The sequence below is a fragment of the Lepidochelys kempii genome, chromosome 5 (genome assembly GCF_965140265.1).
Source record: "Lepidochelys kempii isolate rLepKem1 chromosome 5, rLepKem1.hap2, whole genome shotgun sequence".
In the NCBI taxonomy this organism is placed as follows: domain Eukaryota; kingdom Metazoa; phylum Chordata; order Testudines; family Cheloniidae; genus Lepidochelys; species Lepidochelys kempii.
The window spans coordinates 56,418,142-56,440,444 of record NC_133260.1 but is presented as its reverse complement, the minus strand read 5'-3'; the positions used below and the strand labels follow the sequence as shown (position 1 = coordinate 56,440,444).

At 42.9% G+C, this 22,303-nt stretch overlaps 1 protein-coding gene across 3 annotated transcripts; it reads left to right on the top strand.

Moving 5' to 3' along the window:
- Positions 1-851: 851 nt before the first annotated feature.
- On the top strand, positions 852-20,450 carry CCNH (cyclin H). Of its 3 annotated transcripts, none has more exons than XR_012158940.1 (10): positions 852-1,110; positions 1,491-1,613; positions 4,710-4,783; positions 5,077-5,287; positions 6,253-6,416; positions 9,108-9,178; positions 11,537-11,648; positions 12,324-12,384; positions 15,442-15,560; positions 17,042-17,118. XR_012158940.1 is itself a non-coding variant. In XM_073344425.1 (10 exons), exons 1-9 carry the CDS (start codon positions 994-996, stop codon positions 17,093-17,095), a joined length of 987 nt encoding a protein of 328 aa, XP_073200526.1. In that variant the 5' UTR covers positions 853-993; the 3' UTR covers positions 17,096-17,118; positions 20,213-20,450. The 3 variants fall into 3 exon arrangements, 2 of the variants coding, with proteins under 2 accessions (XP_073200526.1, XP_073200527.1); XM_073344425.1 differs by lacking the exon at positions 15,442-15,560 and adding an exon at positions 20,213-20,450 and having other exon boundaries at positions 853-1,110; XM_073344426.1 differs by lacking the exons at positions 15,442-15,560; positions 17,042-17,118 and adding an exon at positions 20,213-20,450 and having other exon boundaries at positions 854-1,110.
- The last annotated feature ends 1,853 nt before the right edge of the window (positions 20,451-22,303 follow it).

Below are 22,303 nucleotides of genomic sequence, written 5' to 3'. Positions count from 1 at the left end.
GGCAACCACAACCATTTGTTATCTGTTTATGGTTAATAGTTTCCCCCTTTTTTCCTATCTTTGTTGCTATTCCCAAATAAACTGGTTGTGTTTTCTAAGAGCTTTGTTTCTTCTCCTCTTCTTTCCCTGCATACACACATACATAGGTGGGAGTGGATCGGATAGACACTTCACAAGTGACAGACCCTGGGTGCTTGTGAAAAAGACCTATCTCTACTGTTCCCCCTTTCTCCCTTTTATTTCACCACCTCTCTTATCCCCGTTACAGCACCACTCTGCACCCCAACCTCCAGCTCTGAACACTCCCCCCCCCCCCAACTCCTGTTTGGGTCATGAAGACAGGGAAAGGGTGCCACACCAAGAGCGGCTCTGACTGCAGGGCCTTATAAGGGCTTGGCTACACTTACACTGTATAGCACTCTAACTTGCTGGCTCAGGGGTGTGAAAAATCACCCCCCTGAGCACATCAAGTCAGAGCGCTTTAAAGCGCTTGTGTGGACAGGCTCCCAGCGCTGGCAGCCGCGCTCGCAGCTAATCCGCTAGCGGAGGTGGACTGCTCGCGCGCGACCACACTCGCACTTCAAAGCCAGATAGTGTTTATCTTTACCTCTAAACTGTAGAGACTACAACTCCCAGCATGCAGTGTTCGCTCACTGCCGGCTGGGAGGGGCCGCTTGCCTCCAGTTAGAGCACGGAACGCTGGGAACTACCACTAGCTATGTCGCTGCACCTCCCGGGAATGGTAGTTTTCCTGGGGCCGCAGTGCAAACTGGGACTGCAGAGTTCGCTGGGAGAAGACTTCACCCAACCACACGACACGCTGGGACCCGTAGTGGCGCGAGAAATGCTGGGGTTACGCGCTAGGGGCGGGGCTTGGCTTGAAAGAGTCTCCCGGGAGCGGCTGTGGGGGTTAGGGGCGTGCGCGCTCTCGGGGAGCTGGGCGCGCGCTCCGGGTGCCGGTTGGCGAGCGGTGGTCGGCTGGCCGCGGCCGGGATGTACCACAGCAGCACGCAGAGGCGGCACTGGACCTTCCGCAGTGAGGAGGACCTGGGCCGCTGCCGAGCCGACGCCAACCGCCAGTTCCGCTGCAAAGCGGTGGCCTGCGGAAAGGTACCGACGGCCCCGCCGCCTCCCTGCACAGCCAGAGCCAGCATCCGGGCTCGGGATGGGGGCGTCGTCGTCCGGGGGCGGAGGGGTCGGTCTCGGGGGCACTGTCGCGGGGCAGCCGGGCGCGGGGGAGCCCTGTGGCTGCAGCTGTCGGCGAGTCCCGGGTGCTCGGCGCGGCTCCCCCCAGGCTGCGAAGGGGGCAGGGTGCGGGCAACAGCTGCGCCAAGCAGCGGGTGTGGGCGAGGCCCGGGAGTGTCCCCTGGATCCCGCCGCCCCTCCTGCGGCGGCCCCGGTGGGAGGCGGCAGTCTCTGCTGCTGCGGGCGGCGCCCGGAGCAGCGGCAGGGTCCCGGCCCGCGGTGAAGCTGCCCGTGTTCTCCCGTAGGCTCGGCAGAGCGACTCGCTGCTTCTGGAGCCCCGGGAGGAGCTGACAATCTGTAAATATTATGAGAAGAAACTGCTGGATTTCTGCTCCGTGTTCAAACCTGCCATGCCCAGATCCGTGGTGGTGAGTTGTGTACAGTTGATCGGTCTGCCGAACAGAACCGTAGGGACGCAGCCTTTCCTTTGCAAGCCGCCCCTCTCTTGAGAGACCCACATCTGCAGCACCGTGGGGAGGGGCACTTGCTCCATCTTTCCGCAGGTTCGGTTTGTGGGGAATAAAAAGACTTGATCCTTGCAGCCACCAAAGGAGGAGCAGGCAGAGTGCCCGTGGGGCCCTTGGCACTTCCCTCACTGGTTTATTTTAGGTGTGTGTATTGCAAGATTTTTTTTGTTTGTTCCAACTCTGGGAGGGTTTTTTCCTTGTTGAGGGTCCGACTTGATTGGCATCATGGATACAGGTATTAGAAGGACTAATCCAGAATCAATGCACATTTTTGTTCTTGTGTGTGGTTTTTTTGCTTTTTATTGGGCGTTGGTTCGGGCCAGAAGAGTCTCTGTCAGGTTTTTAATCTGCTCTTGCTCAGGTTGACCATCTCCTGGGGAAAAAGTGCTCTTGCTAGTAGAGAGGGAAAGTTACACCTTCCTGAACCAGTTTTAATGAATCTAGCTCTAGGGCACCTGGTATAGTCCTAGATTATTGCATATAAAGAGCTAGGTTTTCTCCTACAAAACCAAAATTTGATGATAGAAATGAATTCAAGACTGAAAGAAAAAACTCTAAATCTGAATTTCTGTCTAATTCTGGGCTTGACACACTTTATTATGTCACATACTTGTGCTAAATGCAACAAAGGTAAACCCCTGTAGGGTTTATTCTAGAAACCTAGTAGCTTTTTTTTTTTTTTTTTTTAAAGCATATCCTCTCTCACATCCAGGGCACTGCTTCTCAAACTATAGCTTGAAGCTTTTCATGATTCATAGATGAAATATTCTGAAACTAAACAGTGGGGGATAGAGATTTTAGGGCAGGGGTGGGCAAACTTTTTGGCCCCAGGGCCATATCAGGTACAGAAATTGTATGGAGGGCTGGATGGGGGAGGCGTGGCCTGGCCCCTGCCCCCTATCCAGCCCCACCAGAACCTCCAGCCCAATCCAACTCCCCGCTCCCCACCCCTGACTGCCCCCTGGGTCTCCTGCATCCTATCCAAACACCCCTGCTCTCTGCCCCCTGACTATTTCCCTCCCCGGGGGGCTGGGGGGTGTTTCAAACTAAGATACTTGGACTTCAGCTACACGAATAGCGTAGCTGAAATTGCGTATCTTAGTTCGACTTACCTGGGCGTCCTCACAGCAGCGAGTCGACCGTGGCTCCCCCGTGGACTCCGCTTACTCCTCCCCGATAGGTCGATCACTATCCGGCGGGTAGTGAAGACGTGGCTTTGGTTTAGAATTAATGACGTTGTGTTTTCTAGAATGACTGTCCACCTGCCTGAATTTGGAGAAATCTGAACTCTTGTAAATTAACATTGTAGCTAAACATCTAAAGAAAAACTGAATAGCAATAGAAACATGATGGAGTAAATAGGAAAAAAAAAATACTGGATTTCATGTCAATGTGTTTTATCAAGATGCGGATGTGAAATGATAGAAAGGACTAATGGTCCAATGGTTAAGGCAGTATCTTGAGCTTTGGGAGATCTGGGTTCAGTTCACTGTTATTCCACAGACTTCCTTTGTGACCCTGGGCAGGTCACTCAGGTCTAGATCCACAAGGAGATTTAGGCACCTAAGTCCAAAATTAGAGGCTTCTGACATTGACAGAACTCCTGTTCAGCTGCTTCCTAATCCTTTAGGTGTCTAATGATCCAAGATGCCAAAGTTTCTGTCAGTATACATGTGCAGAACTGTTGTGATGCACTGATCAGCTTTCCACCTTAAGCTTGCTCCCAGTTCTGATGAGATTCTTAAACTAGGTGTTTCTCTGATTCCTAGGTTTACCTGTTTGGCCCAATTTTCTCAGAGCAGGCCTAATCTGCACAAAAGAGCAAAGGTCAAGACTTTTAGGGGTGGGTGTATATATGTATGTCCGAATAGCCAAGCGGTTATAGCACTCTCCCAGGATGTTGGAGATTTGCCTGATTTGTAGTAGGACCTTGAACCTAGGTCTTCTGCATTCCAGGTGAGTGTCCTAACCACTAAGTTTTTTTTTTAGGTCGTCTGGGATAAGCTTCTCTTAACTTCTCCTGTAGAAGTTGTTCCACCCTGTATAAATAACATACTTTTTAGACTAGGGACTTGAACCCTGCTCTCCCACATTATATGGGAGTGGCCTAACCACCGGTTGCATGTTTTTGTTTTTTTTTTCTTCTCTGATCCAAGTAATATTTATTTATACCAAGTGGAACAGCTTCAACAGGAGAGCTTACTCCATTCTAGCAAATAGCCTGCTGGTTAGGGCACTTACTTGTGAGGTGGAAGACCTGGGTTCAAATCCCTGTTCAAAACAGGCATTCCATGAGGCTATTGACTACAATGGATGGGGGCCCACTGTATGTGAGGTTGTCTTTTGTGAGAGAGTGCTCACCTGGCTTAAGAGCCTAAATCCAAGGGAGGGTTCATGGCTATAAATCTTGAGCTGAGATAGGTGCCCCTTTCAGTCTAGAGTTGGGTGCCTATGTCCCTTTGAAGGGTGGGACTTAGCTTCTGCCCTTTGCCTCTGTATTTTCCACTGACTAGCTTAGATCGCTCACCACTCGGCTTGCTGGCTTGTAAGGATTCGTTTCTTAGGTGCCTAACTCTCCCAGGTATTTTATGGGGAGCCTAGGCACCTTATTCGGGGCTGAGGATTCCACTGCCCAGTAGATTGTTTATCAGTTAAGTAGTTCCATGCCCTTAGGTCCTTTTGTGAATCTAGCTCTTTGTGCCTCAGTTCCATGTGTGTACTTACACACCCTATTTATTTATTTTTGTGTGGGCAGGGTGCAAGGTGTAACAATGCCTTGCAGGGTTATTCAGGATAAATATGTTAAAGGTGGCGAGGTGCTGATTTTATGGTGAATGGGGGTGGGGGCAGATAAGTAACTTAGATAGACTTGCCCCAGTGGAGTGTTGAAATGTACCTTGTGTCTTTTTAAATGTGTACATTCGGTGTGTTGAACTTTACCTATGTGCGATTTGTGCTGTTTTGCTCAAGTAGGCCTTACTGACTCTTTATATTTAGGGAACAGCGACTATGTACTTCAAACGTTTTTACCTCAATAACTCAGTGATGGAGTATCACCCTCGAATAATAATGTGAGTAATTGGGACGCTTTGAATTTTACTTTTAATGTTTATCAATATTGTCATATCAAGTAACTTATGAAAGCTCAAGCACATGAGTCAGGACTTTTACCTGTTTTATATAAAACAAGAATCTGAATAATGAGTTTTCATCACTTTCCTTTTGGGAATAGGTTATTGTATTCTTCAAAACACTTCTTGCTTTCAAAAAGGGGAAATACAAACTCTGAACCAGAAGGTCTGTATGATAACAGCATGATGCATGCTACAGAACTAAATTATGTTTATTATGTTTCTTTTCCAAGGTTAACATGTGCATTCTTGGCATGTAAAGTAGATGAATTTAATGTGTCCAGTGCACAGTTTGTTGGTAACCTTCGAGAGAACCCTCCAGGTCAGGAGAAGGCTCTTGAACAGATTTTGGAATATGAATTACTACTTATTCAACAGCTGAACTTCCATCTTATAGTGCACAACCCTTATAGACCATTTGAGGGATTTTTAATTGATTTGAAGGTAATAATTTAATTACTGTCTTTCTCCTCACTGTACTACTAAAAACTCGGTACCAAGTTAGGTACTTATTAATATTCTTTAAAATAAATAGGCTTGCTAACTTCATTTTATAATATGGTAGTGGGGATTGCCTGGGGCCCCATTTTGTAGTGGATCAAATTTGCGGAGGTTATATGGCTGCTAGTATTTTTGGAGAAAAACTTGGTCAAATGTGAGACTTTTGAATTGAAGGACCATAGTATTACTGTCCATTTTTTAAAATAAGTTAAAACAGCTATTCTCAAACTGTGGGTCGTGACCCCATTTTAAGGGGGTCGCCAAGGCTGGCATTAGACTTGCTGGGGCCCGAAGCCCCACTGCCCAGTGTCGGGTCTGAAGCCCAAGGACTTCAGCCCGGAGTAGCAGGGCTCAGGTTACAGGCCCTCCCACCCGGGGCAGTGGGGTTTTGGCTTTGGGCTCAGGGCGGCGGGCTCGGGCAGGCTCAGGCCTTTTGTTATCAGAAGGAGGTCATGGTGCAGTGAAGTCTGAGAACCTCTGAGTCAAAATATGCTAGAATGGGAGGGGAAGCTCTGTATGATGCTTCTGGTTAACAGATCAGTCTTCATATTAAAATATTCAATATACAGTAACTTAGCGTGTGTGGGGGAAATCTCATGCGTCATACACCGAACTTGCATTCATCTTTTGTCATTCTCTAATGTAAAATGTATCCTAGAAAGTCTTGGATTTATACTGTAATAAGTGGGAACACATCTGAATTGAAACATCTTTGTTTTTATATGTGGTCACTAAACATTTCAGGATAGCTTTCAGAATAAGACTCTCTTAGACTTTGTTTTTCAAAATGTCCTTTTGATTCATATGTCAAACGTTCATACAGAAGAATAGAAACAATTTTACATGGAGGTCATGTATCAATTAGATTAAAATACAGCAGAAGTAATGCCTGAATATTTATTTTCTAGACTCGTTATCCATTGCTGGAGAATCCTGAGGTCTTGAGGAAAACAGCTGATGACTTTCTCAATCGAGTAGCTCTGACAGATGCCTACCTTCTATTTACACCTTCACAAATAGCTCTCACTGCCATCTTATCTAGTGCTTCCAGGGCAGGAATTAATATGGAAAGGTAGATTTTTGCACAGGTCTGGCTTAAATGACTGATTTTGCTGCTTGGATTAATTTGTTTGTTTGTTCCAGGTGCTAGATATCTTTATACAGATGTATACCTATGTATTTGACTCATGGGGAATAGATAAGTGCCTTGTTTCAGAGACTAACTGGCTGTTTCAAATGGTGAAGTATCACTATTTATTTTTTTCTTTTGTTGTTGGAAACAGGATGTTCCACTAGATAAGAAATAGGTGTTTGGTTTTTAATATTCCCCTGAATCTTTGCTACCTCCAACTGTATCTCATATGGCCCAGTTAAAGCACTACAGACTTTCAGCCTGATCCTGAAGGGTCTGAGCATTCTTGATTCTCATTGGCTTCGGTGAGAACCAAAGGTTCTCTTAGCCAGCAGTAGCTAAAACTTCCAAGAGCTCTAACCATTGCCTCTGGGTAGTATTTCTGCTCTATGTACATGGAAACAGACTAGAGAAAAGTGGCTACGGATATGTCCACACTGCAATAAGACAGCTGCAGTTGGCTTTGTCAGTTGCATGGCTACAAAATTGCTGTCTAGGTGCTTGGTCTAGAGCCTGGGCTCTGGGACTGAAATTTTAGAGCCATGTGAGCAAGAGTCAGCTGATATGGGCCAGCTGTGGGTATTTTATTACAGTGTAGACATACCTTAAGTCCTTTAAAATCTTTAAAGTACTGGCATTGTTTTGCTAATCAATTGTCAATTAAATTGACAGTGGCAGTCCAGTTGGCAGAATGCCCCATTGTTGATTTCCATGGTGTGTGTCAACTGAGAGTTAAAAGGGGGAGTTTCCAAACATTACATATAAACTTAAAGATTCAGCAGGTTTTGAAACTTCAGGGGGTAAACTTTAATGGGGGAAAAGAGGGAGATTAAAACATCTCTTAAACCAGGTACTTCTAGATATTCTAAAAAAATTGGGTACACTGGATACTTGTACTAATTGTGTGGCAATTTTCTGTCTACGCCTCACAGTGCCCTTGAGTATGGGGTTATGTCACAGCCTCATACCTTGAATGTGACTACATTACTGTAATAGCTGCAGGTCAGGACCACTGTAGCTCAGAGTGCAGAATGGCTTTCACTATAACCCCGTCTTTGATCACTCATAACTTCCAAAAATTTCACTCTTTGGACTGCCCATGTTTGAATGTTGTCTTAAAGTGAATCTCTTGTTTTAAGTTTGAACAAAAAGCAGTTTGAGTAAGAGAATGATATGGGAGGGGACAAGTAACGTGATCATAGGTATTTTTTAATACAAAGTGGTGTGTTTTCTCAGGAAGCACAAAAATATTTGAATGTTTCCATTTGATAGGCGTGATATATCCCAGTTTCATGGCCTACAGGAATATTGCGCAGAGCTAGGAGGTCCTGAATTCTATTGCAATGCCTCTTCCATTGCCTGGCCTTGATTCTCTGCATGTCACCAGATCACTGTTGTGGTAGAGCTATAATTTACCCTTTACACCAGTGTTTAATTAGAAGATTGCTTCAAATCTCAGTTTAGTTATACCACCTGTAGAATGGGGTTATAATGCCTACCCACCATTCCCGCAGATGCGGTCTTATGTAATTGTAAAATATTATTGTAGTCCAATAGCACTGGAACTGCTGTAAGTCTTCCCTCTCTACACTAGATTGCTTCCTGCTTCATTGGTAAATTCCCAAAATATAGTTTTTACATGAATTTTAAGCTAATTCAAACTGTTTAAATTCACTTTGTGAGTCCTGTGTTTACATACTATTTATTTACAAGTGCTGTAACTTCTGTCCAGAGACTGTTTTAAGAGAAGCAAATTGTAGGTTAGAAACTAAATACCAAAGAGTAACATTCGGAGTATTGGTAATATGAATGGTACTCACATGGATTGCAGTTTCAGGACAACTGATCTATCCCTTTACTTTCATGTATTTTAGAGCCTGTCTCTATTTTTGCAGCTTTTTGTTGAACGTTGGAGCAGGATAGAGGGTACTAAAGCATAAACTGTCATTTGATGTGGGACAAAAATGTTGTTCTAAAGTGAGAAAAGAAGGATCATAGTTCATGTGGTGTTCATTCTGAGCTATTTTATAACTTGCCAAACATAAGCGGATTAAGTTTCAAAGTCCTACATTAACACTGGAACAATATTATTTGCTATCTGCCAATAATACTATTGTGATTGGCACAGTAGAAATGTGTCTATATAAACACTACACTTCAAGAATGGATAGCTAGATAAGCTGAATATTTCTTTGTGATCAGCAATGAAATAGTGACTTTAAAAAAAACAAACAAACCATCAACATAGACTTGTGTCAGTACCCCAGTGAGATGATGAAAGGACGTGCCTCAGAGCTACCTGTCTACAGATTTGGGAAGATTTAGTTTACTTATGAGTTTATTTTGCAACATTAAACGTCATGATTTTTTTTTAGTAGCAGTTCAATTTTTAAACTCATCTGCCTGTCTCTTAATGGTGTTAGATTTAGTTGTTTATGCAAGGGAAAAAAATATTTTACTATAGAAAACAAGTTTGTTCAGTCATGTTGCTAACATCATAAAGCTCTAACAGTCAGAACTTGACACTTTGTCATTTACATTAATAACAATGGTGCAGCTACGAAGAATGTGTTGAATTAATCATTTATTGTAGTAACTCTAGAATTCCACATTTTTCTTACTTTTTTGTAGCTATTTATCAGAATGTCTTCTGTTGAAAGAAAACAGAACTTCTCTGTCCCAGTTACTAGATGGAATGAAATGTAAGTAAACATTGTGCTGAGAAGTATGCATTTTTTCCTCAAACTAAATATTTAAGAGGTGGCTTTGGAGCAGGTTTGTTTACTATGTACAAGCTTATGTAGCTGTGTTTCTTCAGACACACACTACCCCAGACACATACTATACCAATCTTCCTCACTTCAAAATTGTTGCAAGCTTAATAGAAAAAAGGATCACAAAATGAACTAGTTAGCAGCTTAAAAAAAAAATTTTGAAACCTAGTTTTCTATACAAAAATATGAAATTAAAATAAGAGTCTAATGATGCACTGAGCCTCAGTATTTTTATCTCTAACAAGGTCTTGGGGATTGACCTCACACTTGAAAAGTGAGAGCATTACTTTTGATATCTGCTGCTGTTGCTACTTCTGAATTTGGGTGAAATATTTTCTTAGTTGCTGTTAACTTGGAAGAAATGCAAGCAATTTGCTTTTACCCACTTTTCAAGTTTGCAGAAACCTGCGGATTACTGCTTGTGCCACTAGAGGGTACATTTTCTAAGCTAAATAACTTTTAAAAGTTTAATAGTGACCTGTAAAGGTTTAGTCTTTTAAGACTCTTCTTGTTTCCTTTTATTAACTGCTTTGTGATATATAAAGAAGGCTTGAAAGGGGGTTAAGCATTTTTTCGTTTCTTTTACTTAGAAACATCAATGTCAAGTCCAGTTTTGCTAGAGAACGCATTGCGTGCCTTGATGCATATTGTTAGCTGTCATACCTTAATGGAAAGGGTGTTTGTGTGTTGAATCCTTAAAGACTTTTTCTCCAAAACGTTAGTCATTGAAGTTAAGTGTTAAAAACAGTCAAGATTTCAGTGATTAAAAAATCCTTCACCTTTCAGTTGCTGAACTTTCAATTTCTTGGCCCTTGTGAGACTATTATTTCACAAGTGTCTTCCAGGCTAGATATTTCTAATGTAAAAAATGTGAATGAACCTCTCTTTTCCTCTTCTTTTGTGTGTGTAAACACTCCAGCCATCATATATTTTCATCGGAAACTTGCCTTCAGGCTAGGACACACACAATAAGTAAATAAATTGTATTTAAAAAAAGTAAACATACCAGTGGTACGGCAATCTGGTAATGGTAAAAATAAGTCCCTCTTCGTTCTCTTATGCTTGCTGAAAGATGATCAATTTAGTGTATTTTAACAGGATTGAGACTGGTCTTTATTTTTAACTTACTTTTTGCTTTCCACATTGTACATTATCAACATTTCCTTACACTTTCTAGTACAGTAGTGCTCGCTCTGCATTATCACTTAGCCTTGAGGAAATCCAGAATCATGATGCCAACTAGTTTCAATGTAGTTCTTTGCTCTGAGCTTACACTGTATCTTGACACTACTTAGAATAAATCCTCTGACGTAAAGTGACAGTTAAGACTCTTATGCATGTAATCTTAGGTTTTCTAAAATTTAAGAGTATTTTGTGGTTTTTCTAAGCTGAGATTTTGTTTATGAAGCCATTTGAAAGAAGTCTTCCTTTTTTTTTTTTTTTTTTTCCCCAAGTACCAAATATTTGCTTTGACAGATAAAAGGATTTTATCTGGTAAGCGTTCGATCTAATTAAAATGGTCTGTAGTGCGGTGCATGTACTATTGCAGCTTCTTGATATCTGTTGAAAAGCTAGCTTTGATACCTTCATTAGATTATGAAGGCAAGAGGAGATGGCCCTGTTGAAGGGGCCTTCAAATTGTGCCACCAAATTCTTTATAAACTGTTCTGATTTGACTAGATCTTTCCAAAATCAAACTGTGGTTTGAATCATTATCTTGTGCTTAGTACACTGAAGAGTCTACTTCAGGGATCTCAAACTTAAATCACCATGAGGGCCACATGAGGACTAGTACATTGGCCCGAGGGCCACATCACTGACACCTTTTCGTACAAAGGTACAAAAGCCCCGCCCCTTCCAACCCCTTCCCCAAAGTCCCTGCTCCTGCCCCGCCTCTTCTCCGCCTCCTCCCCTGAGCACACAGCTCCCGCTCCTCCCTCCTGGAAAGCGCTACCACACAGCAGTTTGGCAGCAGGAAGCACCTGGAGGTGGGCAGAGGAGTGGGGACGTGGCGCGCTGGGCGGGGGTGTGTGTAACCTTGGTAACCAGGAAATAACTCCCTGGGGCGGAGCTTGGCAGACGCAGCAAATAACTTCGCAGGTCATGTGTTTGAAACCCACTGGTCTAGTCTATTGGACTAAATCAGGGCTGTGAGGCAGGGGCTCTTGAGTTCTAAGCTTGGCTATGCCACTGACTCTTGAGATAATTCCCACAACATTCTTGTAAGTTAATTAACTTATTGCAACTAATTCATTACTTTGAAAAGTTGTGGTGTTACCTCCATAGGCATGAAAAATCTCATAAAGAAGTATGAACCACCACGGCCTGAGGAGGTTGCCGCTCTAAAGCAGAAGTTAGAGAAATGTCACAGCTCAGAACTTGCTCTTAATGCAAACTTGTAAGTAGAAATTTGGAGCATTAAGGAGTTTTGACTTTACTGCTTTCATACACTGCCAGTTGGAACTGTCACTTTCTGCAGTGATATGTTAGCTTTTATAAAACGTTAATTTTCCTTGCACTGTATAATCAGATGAAAATTGGTTTAATTTATTAGACTGAATATTGTACTTGTTTGTAAAATAAAATGTTTAATGTGAAAAACAATATCATTAACAGTTGCTAAAGTAGGGGCTTGGACTCCAGGGTTCATTCTCCGCTCTGGCCACTGACTTATCATGAGACCTAAAGCAAATTACCTCTGTGCACCATTTAACCTATCTAAAAAATGGTTATTAACACTTGCGTAATAGGGTGTAGTTAACAATCTGTTTATCAAGGGCTTAGAGATCCTTTTAATCAAATTTGTATAAAATATATGCCTTGAGTCTTTTTGTGCAGATTGTAAAACTACTATTCCATGTAAGATCTAATACTTTGCTTTTAGGTAGCAAAGTGAAGTGGCGAGAAACTTCCAGCATTAGTGAAACTCTAACTGCATTTGTGTATTCAAGAAATATGTGAAACAGAGATTCAACTTAAAAATGCCAAGGATAAGGAAGAAAAAGAAGCTAGTATTGGAGTTGAACTTTTTCTCAAATGTTTAAACATCTTGTATTTTTCTTTGGGGAGCTAGAAAGAAGAGAAAGGGCTATGAAGATGATGACTATATTACAAAGAAATCTAAAATGGATGAGGTTAGTAGACATGTTGCAGAAGCACTGTTCATATTTTCTCTAATCACGAACAAGAATGGTAGTTTGTTAATACTGTTAAAACATGTTCTGGAAATTTTCAGGTAGTGAACATTTCACAAACCAAGCAGTTCAGAAATGGCTATTTAGTGTCTGGATGTTTTACAGTAACAGTAAAAACATGCCTCCTAATTTCTTATACATTCTAGCTTATTTCCATCACAACTTATAGAAAGGGTTTGTGGCCAGGACAAATCTCTGGGACGTAAGTTAAAGTGGTAGTCAGTCTGAGAGGGGCTTGACATGGCTTTGTTGGCCAAACAGAGTTAATGTACTGCTCTTCAACATCTCTCTCCCTTCAGTGGAATATGTTACTCCTTGTTTTTTGCTAGCCCGTACCCTGAGGAGTTAGACCAGGAGTGGGCAAACTTTTTGGCCCTTGGGCCACATCGGGGTTGCGAAATGGTATGGAGGGCCGGGTAGGGAAGGCTGTGCCTCCCCAAACAGTTTGGTCCCCGCCACCTGTCTGTCCCCTCTCATTCCCACCTCAACTGCCCCCCTCGGAACCGCGGACCCATCCAGCCCCCAACTGCTCCTTGTCCCCTGACCGCCCTCCTTCCCTCCCCGGACCCTACTCCCTGTCCAACCCCCCTTGTCTCCTGACTGCCCCCTGGGATCTCCTGCCCCTTATCCTATCCCCTCTCCCCCTGCCCCTTTGCCATGCCACTCAGAGCAGCAGGACTGGCTTATTGGAAAGCCTGGGAGGTGGGCGGGCGCAAGCTGTGCTGCCTGTGCAGTGGTGTGGCTGCAGGGTAGGGGTGACAGCAGGGGAGGGGCAGGGGCTAACCTCTCTGGCTGGGAGCTCAGGGGCTGGGCAGGATGGTCCTGTGGGCCAGATGTGGCCCACGGGCCGTAGTTTGCCCACCTCTGAGTTAGACCAAGCTCTGGCAAGAATTCTGGTTTGGTAACATTTTAATTTTATTCCTTCACACTTGTGGCTTATTCTGTTCTTTGGATATCTGTCTCACAAATTTAACTGAACAATGCAATAGGAAGAACTACTTTATTCATATATACAGTTTGAATAGGATGGATACAGCTTCACTGTTCAGTAATTTGTGACAAGCCAAGTACTGTCTTTTTGCTCTTAGGAAATCAGCTAATTTTCAGATTTGATGGTATCTGGAAACTAGCTTATGAAAATTAGAATGAAGCAGTGGGGAAGCAGACTGAAACTGGACTGACTTCACCTAGAAGCCATACCATACTTTTTTTTTTTCTGGTCAGTGTTGCTGACATTTTCTAGTTGTTACCTCTTCCCAAGATGGGAGCTAACAGGAATTCAGTCCAGAAAGTGGGTAGCAAATTGTGTTGAATGTATGAAGTTCTAGTGGCTTGGAGTGCAGAAGGAAAACAAGGACATATTAAAGGCTAGCTTGTACTACCCTCATCTTGCAATTTTTTTTGTAAATTTGGAGTGAGGTAGGGATTTCGGTTTGTTATGGTAGCGCTAAGGAACTACCATATGGGAAGTAATAGCAGAATGGAGGTAATTGTTACAAGTGGGAGTTGTGGCTTCTTAGAATATATTCAGGGTAAGACCTTGGGAGGGTGTAAGCCCTGTTGGCTGCTTTGGATAATGCTGCTGCATGCTAACAGATGGGGAAATCACTGCTCTTACTGGATTCTTGTAAGATTAAAGGTCAGAAGGTGGAGTGTACTCTGCTTCCACAGCAGAGAAAGGCTTAATTGGCTAGATTAAGTGGAATTTAAGAAGTCTGTCATGGTTGAGAATTTACAGCCTGTTGGGTAATGTTGACAGGCAAGTTTGTGCCCTATAACTAAAATACAGGGCCCTCTGATGATGTCTGCACGTGAACTGCTGTAGGAGTTCAAATGTAGACACTTGCTACAGTGATGGGAGAGGGTTCTCCCATTGCTGTAGTTAATCCCCCTCCCTGAAAAATTCTTCCATTGACCTAGTGCTTTCTATGCCAGGAGTTGTGTGGATTTAAGGGGCGTAGATTTTTGTTTGTCCGTTTGTGTTTTTACACTCCTGAGTGCTGTAGCTGGGTCTACCTAAATTTTTAGTGTAGACCTGGCCTCTGTTTCATATAGTTATTGACTTATAATGGAAGCTAAGGTCTTACCATATTTCATAAACTCGAGCGGTCACTGGTTGTGTATTAATTTGAGAATTGCTGAAATTAGCCCATGATTTTCAGAAATGAATGATATTTAGTGACCTAGCAAGACACCTTAGAGGGGCTTGGCTCTTGCTGAGCACCCACCCCTTTTAAGGCAAGCTGTCTCTAGTGGGGCTTCCAAAATTGCTACACACTCCTGATGATCTTGGCCTTAATTTTCTAACAATATTCCTACACTAAAAACTGCAAAAATTGGTATCTTTTTGAAAAGGAGCTATTCCATAATGTTACACTTGTTCAAAACTTGTTTTATGGAACAAAGGCTCTTGATAAAATGAAGCTTTGGTGTCTTGTCTGTTTTTCATATGTGAAATTTTCTTGAAGAAAAGATGAGACAAATTGCTAAAAATAAATCTACAGCACTCTCTTGCTCTGTACCTCAGTTTAAAATCACATCTTCAAGAAAACAGAGGCAATTACTAGCAGAGAGAAATCACATTGATTCTTTTTTCTGAACCATTTAAGCTTATTGCTATGCTGTAACTAGCACCTGATGGTAGACCTTTAAATAAGAGATCTGTGTCATGATTTCAGAAATCACCTGCTTTTCTACTGCAGTGGGTCAGGTTTACTTTGTTTTTTGTTTAAATCATAATGTACTCTAGAATACTGATAACCACCAAGCCTTCAGGTCTAGGGAGGTGGTGCTTTGAGTTATTGTCCACATGTATTCCACTACTGGTGTGAATGTGCCTCAGGCACGTAGACAGATTTTATTTATTTTTTGGCCAGCAGTGTCTGTTGAGGCAATGCCTCTATGCTGGATGACCCACTTCTAAAAAGACAAAGAGGTGCTAGCAAGTTCTTTCAGATGGATTTTAATATCTTTACATGGATTTTAATATCTTTACAGTTCCTGAATCGCCGGTAGCAGTCGCAGTGCATGAAAGGTCCAGGCAGCAGGGACCCCAAAAATAACCTTCAAGAGACATTTTTGAAAAAAAATTAGATTTGAGAAGAAAAATTACTCGTGTATGTACTTGTGCGTTGTAAATTACGAGGTGCTTCTGTCAGAATAATTGGGATGCAGTGTTGTAATTTATTGGGAAAACCCCCTCAAGACAAGGATGAAGTGAAGTCCATTGTATCTGAGGGGCAGTTGGTAGTTTGTACATCATTGCAGGTGCCATTATATGTGTTGGACGCTGCAGGCCATTCAGTGGCTTCTTCCATTGCTATGAACAGGGATTCATGGTTACAGACTCTAGGAATCCTTAAGGAAGTCCAGACTATTGGGGACCTCCTGTTTGAACGTTGTGACCTCTCTTTAATGCAAGAACTGATGAAGCCCTGCACTCTTTGAAAGATTCAAGAACCACTCTCCATTCCTTAGTTTACATGCTAGTCTTTAGGAGAAAGCAGGCTAGGTCACAATACTACTCCAGACAAAAGACACGTTGTTGTTCGTCCACAGAAATCATAGGAGCTGCAGAGAAAAAAGCAGAGGTTCAAATGCAGAAAACCCTCTGCTGCCTCCTCATCTGCTGCACAACCTCAAGGCATCAAGTTTGACTTGCTGACTGCCATACGGAGGATCAGTACCCTTCCTTCAGTTTTTGAGCCCTGGAATCTATTATACTAGTGCTGGGTCTTGGAGATAAGTGTGGGGTGGTGTTCCATTCAATTTTTCCAGTTCCTTCCAACCCTCCACTTTTTCGCATCCCTCTTCAGGGACCCTTCATGAGATTCTGCTAAAGCAAGAAGCGTACTCTCTTCTAAATCTCAGAGCAGTGGAAGAAATGTCCTTGGAGTTCAGAAGGAAGATGTCTTACTCCCACTTTTTTTCTTATCCTGAAGAAGTAGGGCTAGTATCTAATTAATTAATTAATTCTAGATTTGAGCTGCCTCCACAAGTTCATCCACTGTTTCAAATTCAGGATGGCAACCCCATGCCTCTCTAATCCATTCATTAGATCCAAGACTGGTTTGTAGTTCTTGACTTATAAGATGTAGATTTTCATGTATCAATTCACTTGCCACATAGTCCAAATGGGAGCATCTCACTACCTGTAGCATCCTGTCCTTTTGTCTCTCAGCAGCACAAAGTGTATTTAAGTGCTTGGGAGTAATGGCAGCTCACCTGAGGCAGCAAGGGATCCAGGTATAGCCTTACCCTGATGACTAGTTAATTCTAGGATGATCACTGCAACAGGAGAACAATCCTGTCTTTTCATCTCACTGGGACTCAGGATCAATGAAGTCTAATCATGGTTGCCAACCCAAAGAATAGATTGCACAGGGCCTATGTTAGATTACAGATCAGCAAGAGCTTACTGTGAGAGAGGATCCAGACCATAGTGGACCTCACCCACCATTTGTAGGCTCACCTACAGCCATCTTTGAATGTGCCACAGACTCTTGGGTCATGTGGCTTCCTGCACTTGTTATTGCAGAATACCAGACTTCATTTATGTTCCTTGCCAGCCTGTTTGAAATATGTATCTACCCAACAGACATTGCCAAGGCATGAGGATGCAGGTTCCTTGAGAAGAACTCTCCATTGTTAAGTTGGTGGAAGGACCCTTTCCAGGTATGCAAAGGAATACTGTTTTCTCCACTTCTGCCTAGCAAGGTGTTGGCAACAGATGCCTCCATGTTAGGATGAGGAGCTCACCTAGAGCACCTACAAAACCAAGGTTTCTGAAATCCCAGAGAGACTCCCCTTCATAAGTATTCTAGAGCTCATAGCTATTCATCTGTGTTCAGCATTTCTTCTTATGTAACAAACTAACAATCCAGGTGATCATAGACATGCATCAGTGTTTTGTCAATAGACTCAGAGCAAGAAGCTACTGAGGGCTAGAGCTGTTGCACTGATCATCAAAGCAGTAGCTCTCTGTCTAACCAGGCTTGCAGAATATCTGACCTAACAGACCACCACCTCAGCAAGTGATTAGCATACTAGCATGAATGGACTAATTTTATTCTGCAGAATATCTTCTGTAGGTAGTGGATATCAGTCAGTAGACCTGTTTACTATAAATCAGAAAAAAATGCCAAACATTTGGTTCAGTGTAGGGGTGGGAGGGGGTTTGAGCCCAAACTCCCTGTCAGATGCTTTCCTTACCTCATGGATTCTAGGGATAATGGAATCAGTAGATAGTCACCCTCTAACACTGAGTCCAAACAGAACAGTAATAATCATGTTTGGCCCAGGCAGTTCTGGTATGTGCATAAACAGATCATCTTAGCCCCCATAACATTACCTGTTTCACCTGATGTGATCTCAGAATGGAGGTTGCATCCTCCATCTGATAACATGCATGCTGGCTTCACTACCCTGAAGCAAGCTGTTCAGCTGAAGTTTAGAATATATTGATGCAGAGCAGAAAAGACTATGCAGCCCAATGAAGGATGAGCTTGGGCAGGCCAACACTACCTGTTTCCTAAAATAGAAGATACAGGGGCTTCTATCCCTAAAGCAGTCACGGATGTCTATCGGCTTCATAAAGCTATGTTCAGCAGTACTCTTGCTTGTCGTCTTATTCAGGGTTACACCATTCCCCTACTAGATCAGGTCAGACGATGATCAGTGATGTCTTATGATATTACTAAGGCATCTAGATTTCTCAGGGGCCACATTCATGTTTTTTACCCCCAGTGTGAGTTCTCCCTTCTTCCTAGCACCTTAATATAATTTCAGCTGGGTTAATAGGAGCTCCTTTTGAGCCCTTAGCAATTTGCCATATACTGTCTATGAAAACAGCCTTTTTAGAAGCTATAACATTAGCTCACCTGGCTAGTCCCTCATATGTGGTGGTCTACAAAGACACTGATCCTCAGGCCTTAGCAAAAATCTCAATTTCACTTAAATTCGATACTTCATCTGCCACTTTTTTCCACACTGCTCCAACCACAAAGAAGCTAAACTGCTCATCCTTGACAGTAGTGAGGTCTTTTTCATATTACCTTGACAGAACAAAACCTTTAGGGGCTCCTTGTAGCATTTACAGATAGGGTGAAAGGTCAGGTAATAACCACCCAAAAGACTGACTAAATGGGCATTTAGTTGTATTGCATCATGCTCTGAGTTAGCTAGATTAGGTCCATCCATGCAATTTAGACCCTGTTCCACCTGGGCTCAGGAATCTTTTGCAGCTTTTCTGAGAGAGAGTAACAATTTCAAAACTTGCAGAACCGCTACAAGGGGATGGGTGTATGCTTTCACCCAGTGTTACTTGAGGACTCAATATCTGTTGCCTGTTTTACCAGAGCCATCCTTCAATCGTTATTTAATTAGGATTTCTAGCACTCACCTCCTGACTGAGGTTGCTGCTTGCTAGTCACTATAAGTGGAATACATGTGGACAATAACTCACAGAAAGAATGGTTACATACATTTACAGTAATTCTTAAAGGTGTTGTCCACAAGGATTCTACAGTCCTAGATGGAGTCCTGGTCAAGTTGGATTCTGAATTGGCAAAGGAAGAGAGGGAAAGTTGAGTCCTCTGCCCTTTGTCCTTAGTGAGAGAGAGGATATCCAGGGTACAGTACAGGCACAGCCCCAATGGACACTGTTGGCCAAAATAATCTGATCTCAGGAGTATGCATACCACATGTGGACAACACCACCAAAAAAAACAGAATTACTGTGGGGTAAGTATCCATTCTTCCTTTGCTATGCTTCTAGCTGTAGTACTGTTCACACACTGCGGTGTACAGAATATGAATACTAACAAAAGTAGCCTCTGTTGGGTGTGTAAAACTGTAGTCTCGACAGTGTAGTTCTACATAGTGACAACTGAGTTGCACCTTCTTCTGAGGTTGTGGGCATAGTTCAGTATCTTAAAAGGATATAAATTACTGTTTTTTTTAAACCCCTTTGTGTTAAAAGTACATTTCCACTTAGTTTTTATGATGTAACAGTTAACTAGGCCATCTAGTCATTGCTTTATTTATATTTAGACATTAAATTACTACTCCATATTCTTTAAGAGGTATCACACAACTACTCCTGTAGTATTTGGTGTCTTTATAGTAGAATGTTTACAGTAAAAGCTTTGGTATCCGGCATGTTGGGGGGAATGGGAGGTGTCAGGAAGTAAAAAAAATTCCGATTAAGAGGGAGGGAGTTTGGGTGCAGGAGGGGGGGCTCGGGGCAGGGGATTGTGGTGCTGGATCTTGGTGGTGAGATGTCCCCGCTGCTCCTAGACAGAGCTGGCTCCGCAGCTCCCATTGTCTGGGAACCTCAGTCACTGGGAGCTGTGAGGGCAATGCCTGTGGGTGGAGGCAGGCACAAAGCAGCTTAGCCATGCATCTGCCTAGGAGCAGCAGGGACATCTCACCAGGAGATGCCCAAGATGAATGCTGCCCAGATCCAGCACCCTGCATGCCCTCCTGCACCCAAACTGCCTCTCAGAGCTTGTGCCCTGAACCTGTCATGGCTATTCCTCCACCTAGGAGCAGTAGGAACATGTTGCCACTTCCAGGGAGACACATGAAGCCAGGTATGGAGCCTGCTGGCCCTGTGCCAGCTGGCCTATAAATTGGACTTTCAGTGATCAGAAATACTGGTTTATAGAGCTTTCCAGTTGGTAAAGTGCTGGATAACACAGCTTTTACTGTACTGTGTATGCTTGTAATAAAGATATTCACCATGATTCTTTCTTCCCAATCATTTTAGGAAGAATGGACTGATGATGATCTTGTAGATTCACTAGGATTTTAAAGGAAGATGGCACCTAGCAGAACTTCAGGAACTACTTGTCATCTATCTACTGCATTATGTTGGAGTCTCATTTGTTGGCTGGAGAAAGTTTTTACAACTTGTAGCAGGTTCCCAGTTTGTCATGGGATAGAGATGAACTGCCTCTTTATAATAAATTGATTTGTATTTTATTAAATGTGACTAGTCACTTCAACATGATTATATATAACTTACTTGTTTTTGAAAGAGAGCATTCTAGAATCAGACATGCATTTTCCTGAAGAGATTTTCATGCCTGACTCTTAATCTTGCTTGAACTTCTAATGCATTAACAATTGATGGTAAGTGGGTGGTAGAGTATATGCCATGTTGTCTTCTGATTAGCAGCATTCCCTGTCGGTTTTTCAGGATCACTAGGAAATCAAGTGCACTCTCACAATGATATGCAAGAAACACCTGTAAAGTGTGGGCCAGTGTCATACGATACCTACAGGTGCTGGTGGTCAGAAATTCTTACAGGTCAGAATACTGAATTTGTAAGCTAAATATTTCAGAGACGCTTCAAAGCTGACCTGGAACTCTACCTGGCAGGCTGCAGGGGAGCCTGGGCTTCCACCCACTTTGCCTAGTGGGCTGCTGTAGCACAAAACTCCATAGCTCCCCTGCAGGTCCACCAGGTGTACTGAGAGAGCCTAAAAACACTGAGCAAGGGACCCTTAAAATAGGGGCTCTGTTGCCTTTCAGAGAACTTAAGAATTTGGTTTTGCTCCACACTAGAACAAACCCAAAACTCTAGAAGAGCAGTACCTTCCTTTGCATACTTAAAGATAGCTTACTATTCTGTAATATCACTATTGATGTACCATACCTTTGTTGAAGAGCAGCAGCACTAAATGGCCTTTAAGGGTTAAGATACTTATCAACTCACGTGCGCCATGAAACCTGTTTCAAAAAGAGCCCATGGTGAAATTTGGCAATAGAAAATGGAACATCATGAAATAACTTTTTGAAGGGGGAAACCTTACCCTCCCTTTCAGTTATGGAGCACATGGCTAAACTAAAATCAGGACAAATATTTGTGAATACAAACCCTGAGCATAGACCAAAAAAAAAAATTGGTTTACCTTAACACCTATGGCATGCTGTTCTGGATACCTAGAACTGTCAGCCTCTACCTCTGCATGTGCCATCTGGCCCTGGGGTGCTCTTAGGGTCACAACACCTTACCTTGCTTTCAGGTAGAGGTAAGCTGTACTGATCCAAATAGAAGAGCTTTATCTACAAGAAGGCTGCATGGATTCCTTTGTGGTGGATGAAGCCAAGCTGTAGTGCTTTGAAATATGGGGGGAAGCCAAAGTGTTGCTGACACATGTGGCAGGACAGACTATGTTCAAGTGGCTTTGATAAGTGAGGGTAGCCACTAGCCTATTTTAGTGAAGTCAAATTGGCACAGCTACAGGGCACACTATACTTTAGACTTCCTTTGTCCCTCTGAAGTGCACCCCTCAGATGACCGGCGTAGCTTCCTTCACCTCGTGGGAGAGGAAAGAAGTGAAAGTCGTGCCATTCAGTATCTCTGGGTGCCTGTATCTGGCATCTGTAAGACCTTTTCCTCCTATGACCAGCAGCTGATTAGTGATTTTAATATCTTCTTAAAGCATTCATTCACTCAAAAATACATAACTATCAGACCAGGGTTAAAACAAAGACATATACACACATTTCCCCTTACCTAATTCTTTCTGGCAAGCTTTAAGTATCCTTCAGCTTCATCTCTGGGCTCTCTCCTGTGTGTTGGGCTTCCTAGGGCAGTTGCCAACAATCCATTCAACCACAGGTCACTATTTTAGATTACAATAGTGTCTGACCCTAGATTCAGCTCTGGGGAAACAAACTCCAATAATGGGGATTTCTACTATCCTCATATTGACACGTCCCCTCAGGACAGGATGCAGAGACAAAATTTCTAGACAGCATTAAGGACTACTTTGGACCATCTAGTCTTGGAACCCACAAGGGAGAGGTAATTCTTGATTTAGTCCTAAGTGGAGCACAGGATTTGGTCTC

Coding starts and splice junctions, on each gene's coding strand:
- CCNH (XM_073344425.1), top strand. CDS start 994: ATGTACCACAGCAGCACGCAGAGGCGGCACTGGACCTTCCGCAGTGAG. Junction 1,111..1,490: donor AAGCGGTGGCCTGCGGAAAG/GTACCGACGGCC, acceptor GTTCTCCCGTAG/GCTCGGCAGAGCGACTCGCT. Junction 5,288..6,252: donor GATTTTTAATTGATTTGAAG/GTAATAATTTAA, acceptor TTTATTTTCTAG/ACTCGTTATCCATTGCTGGA.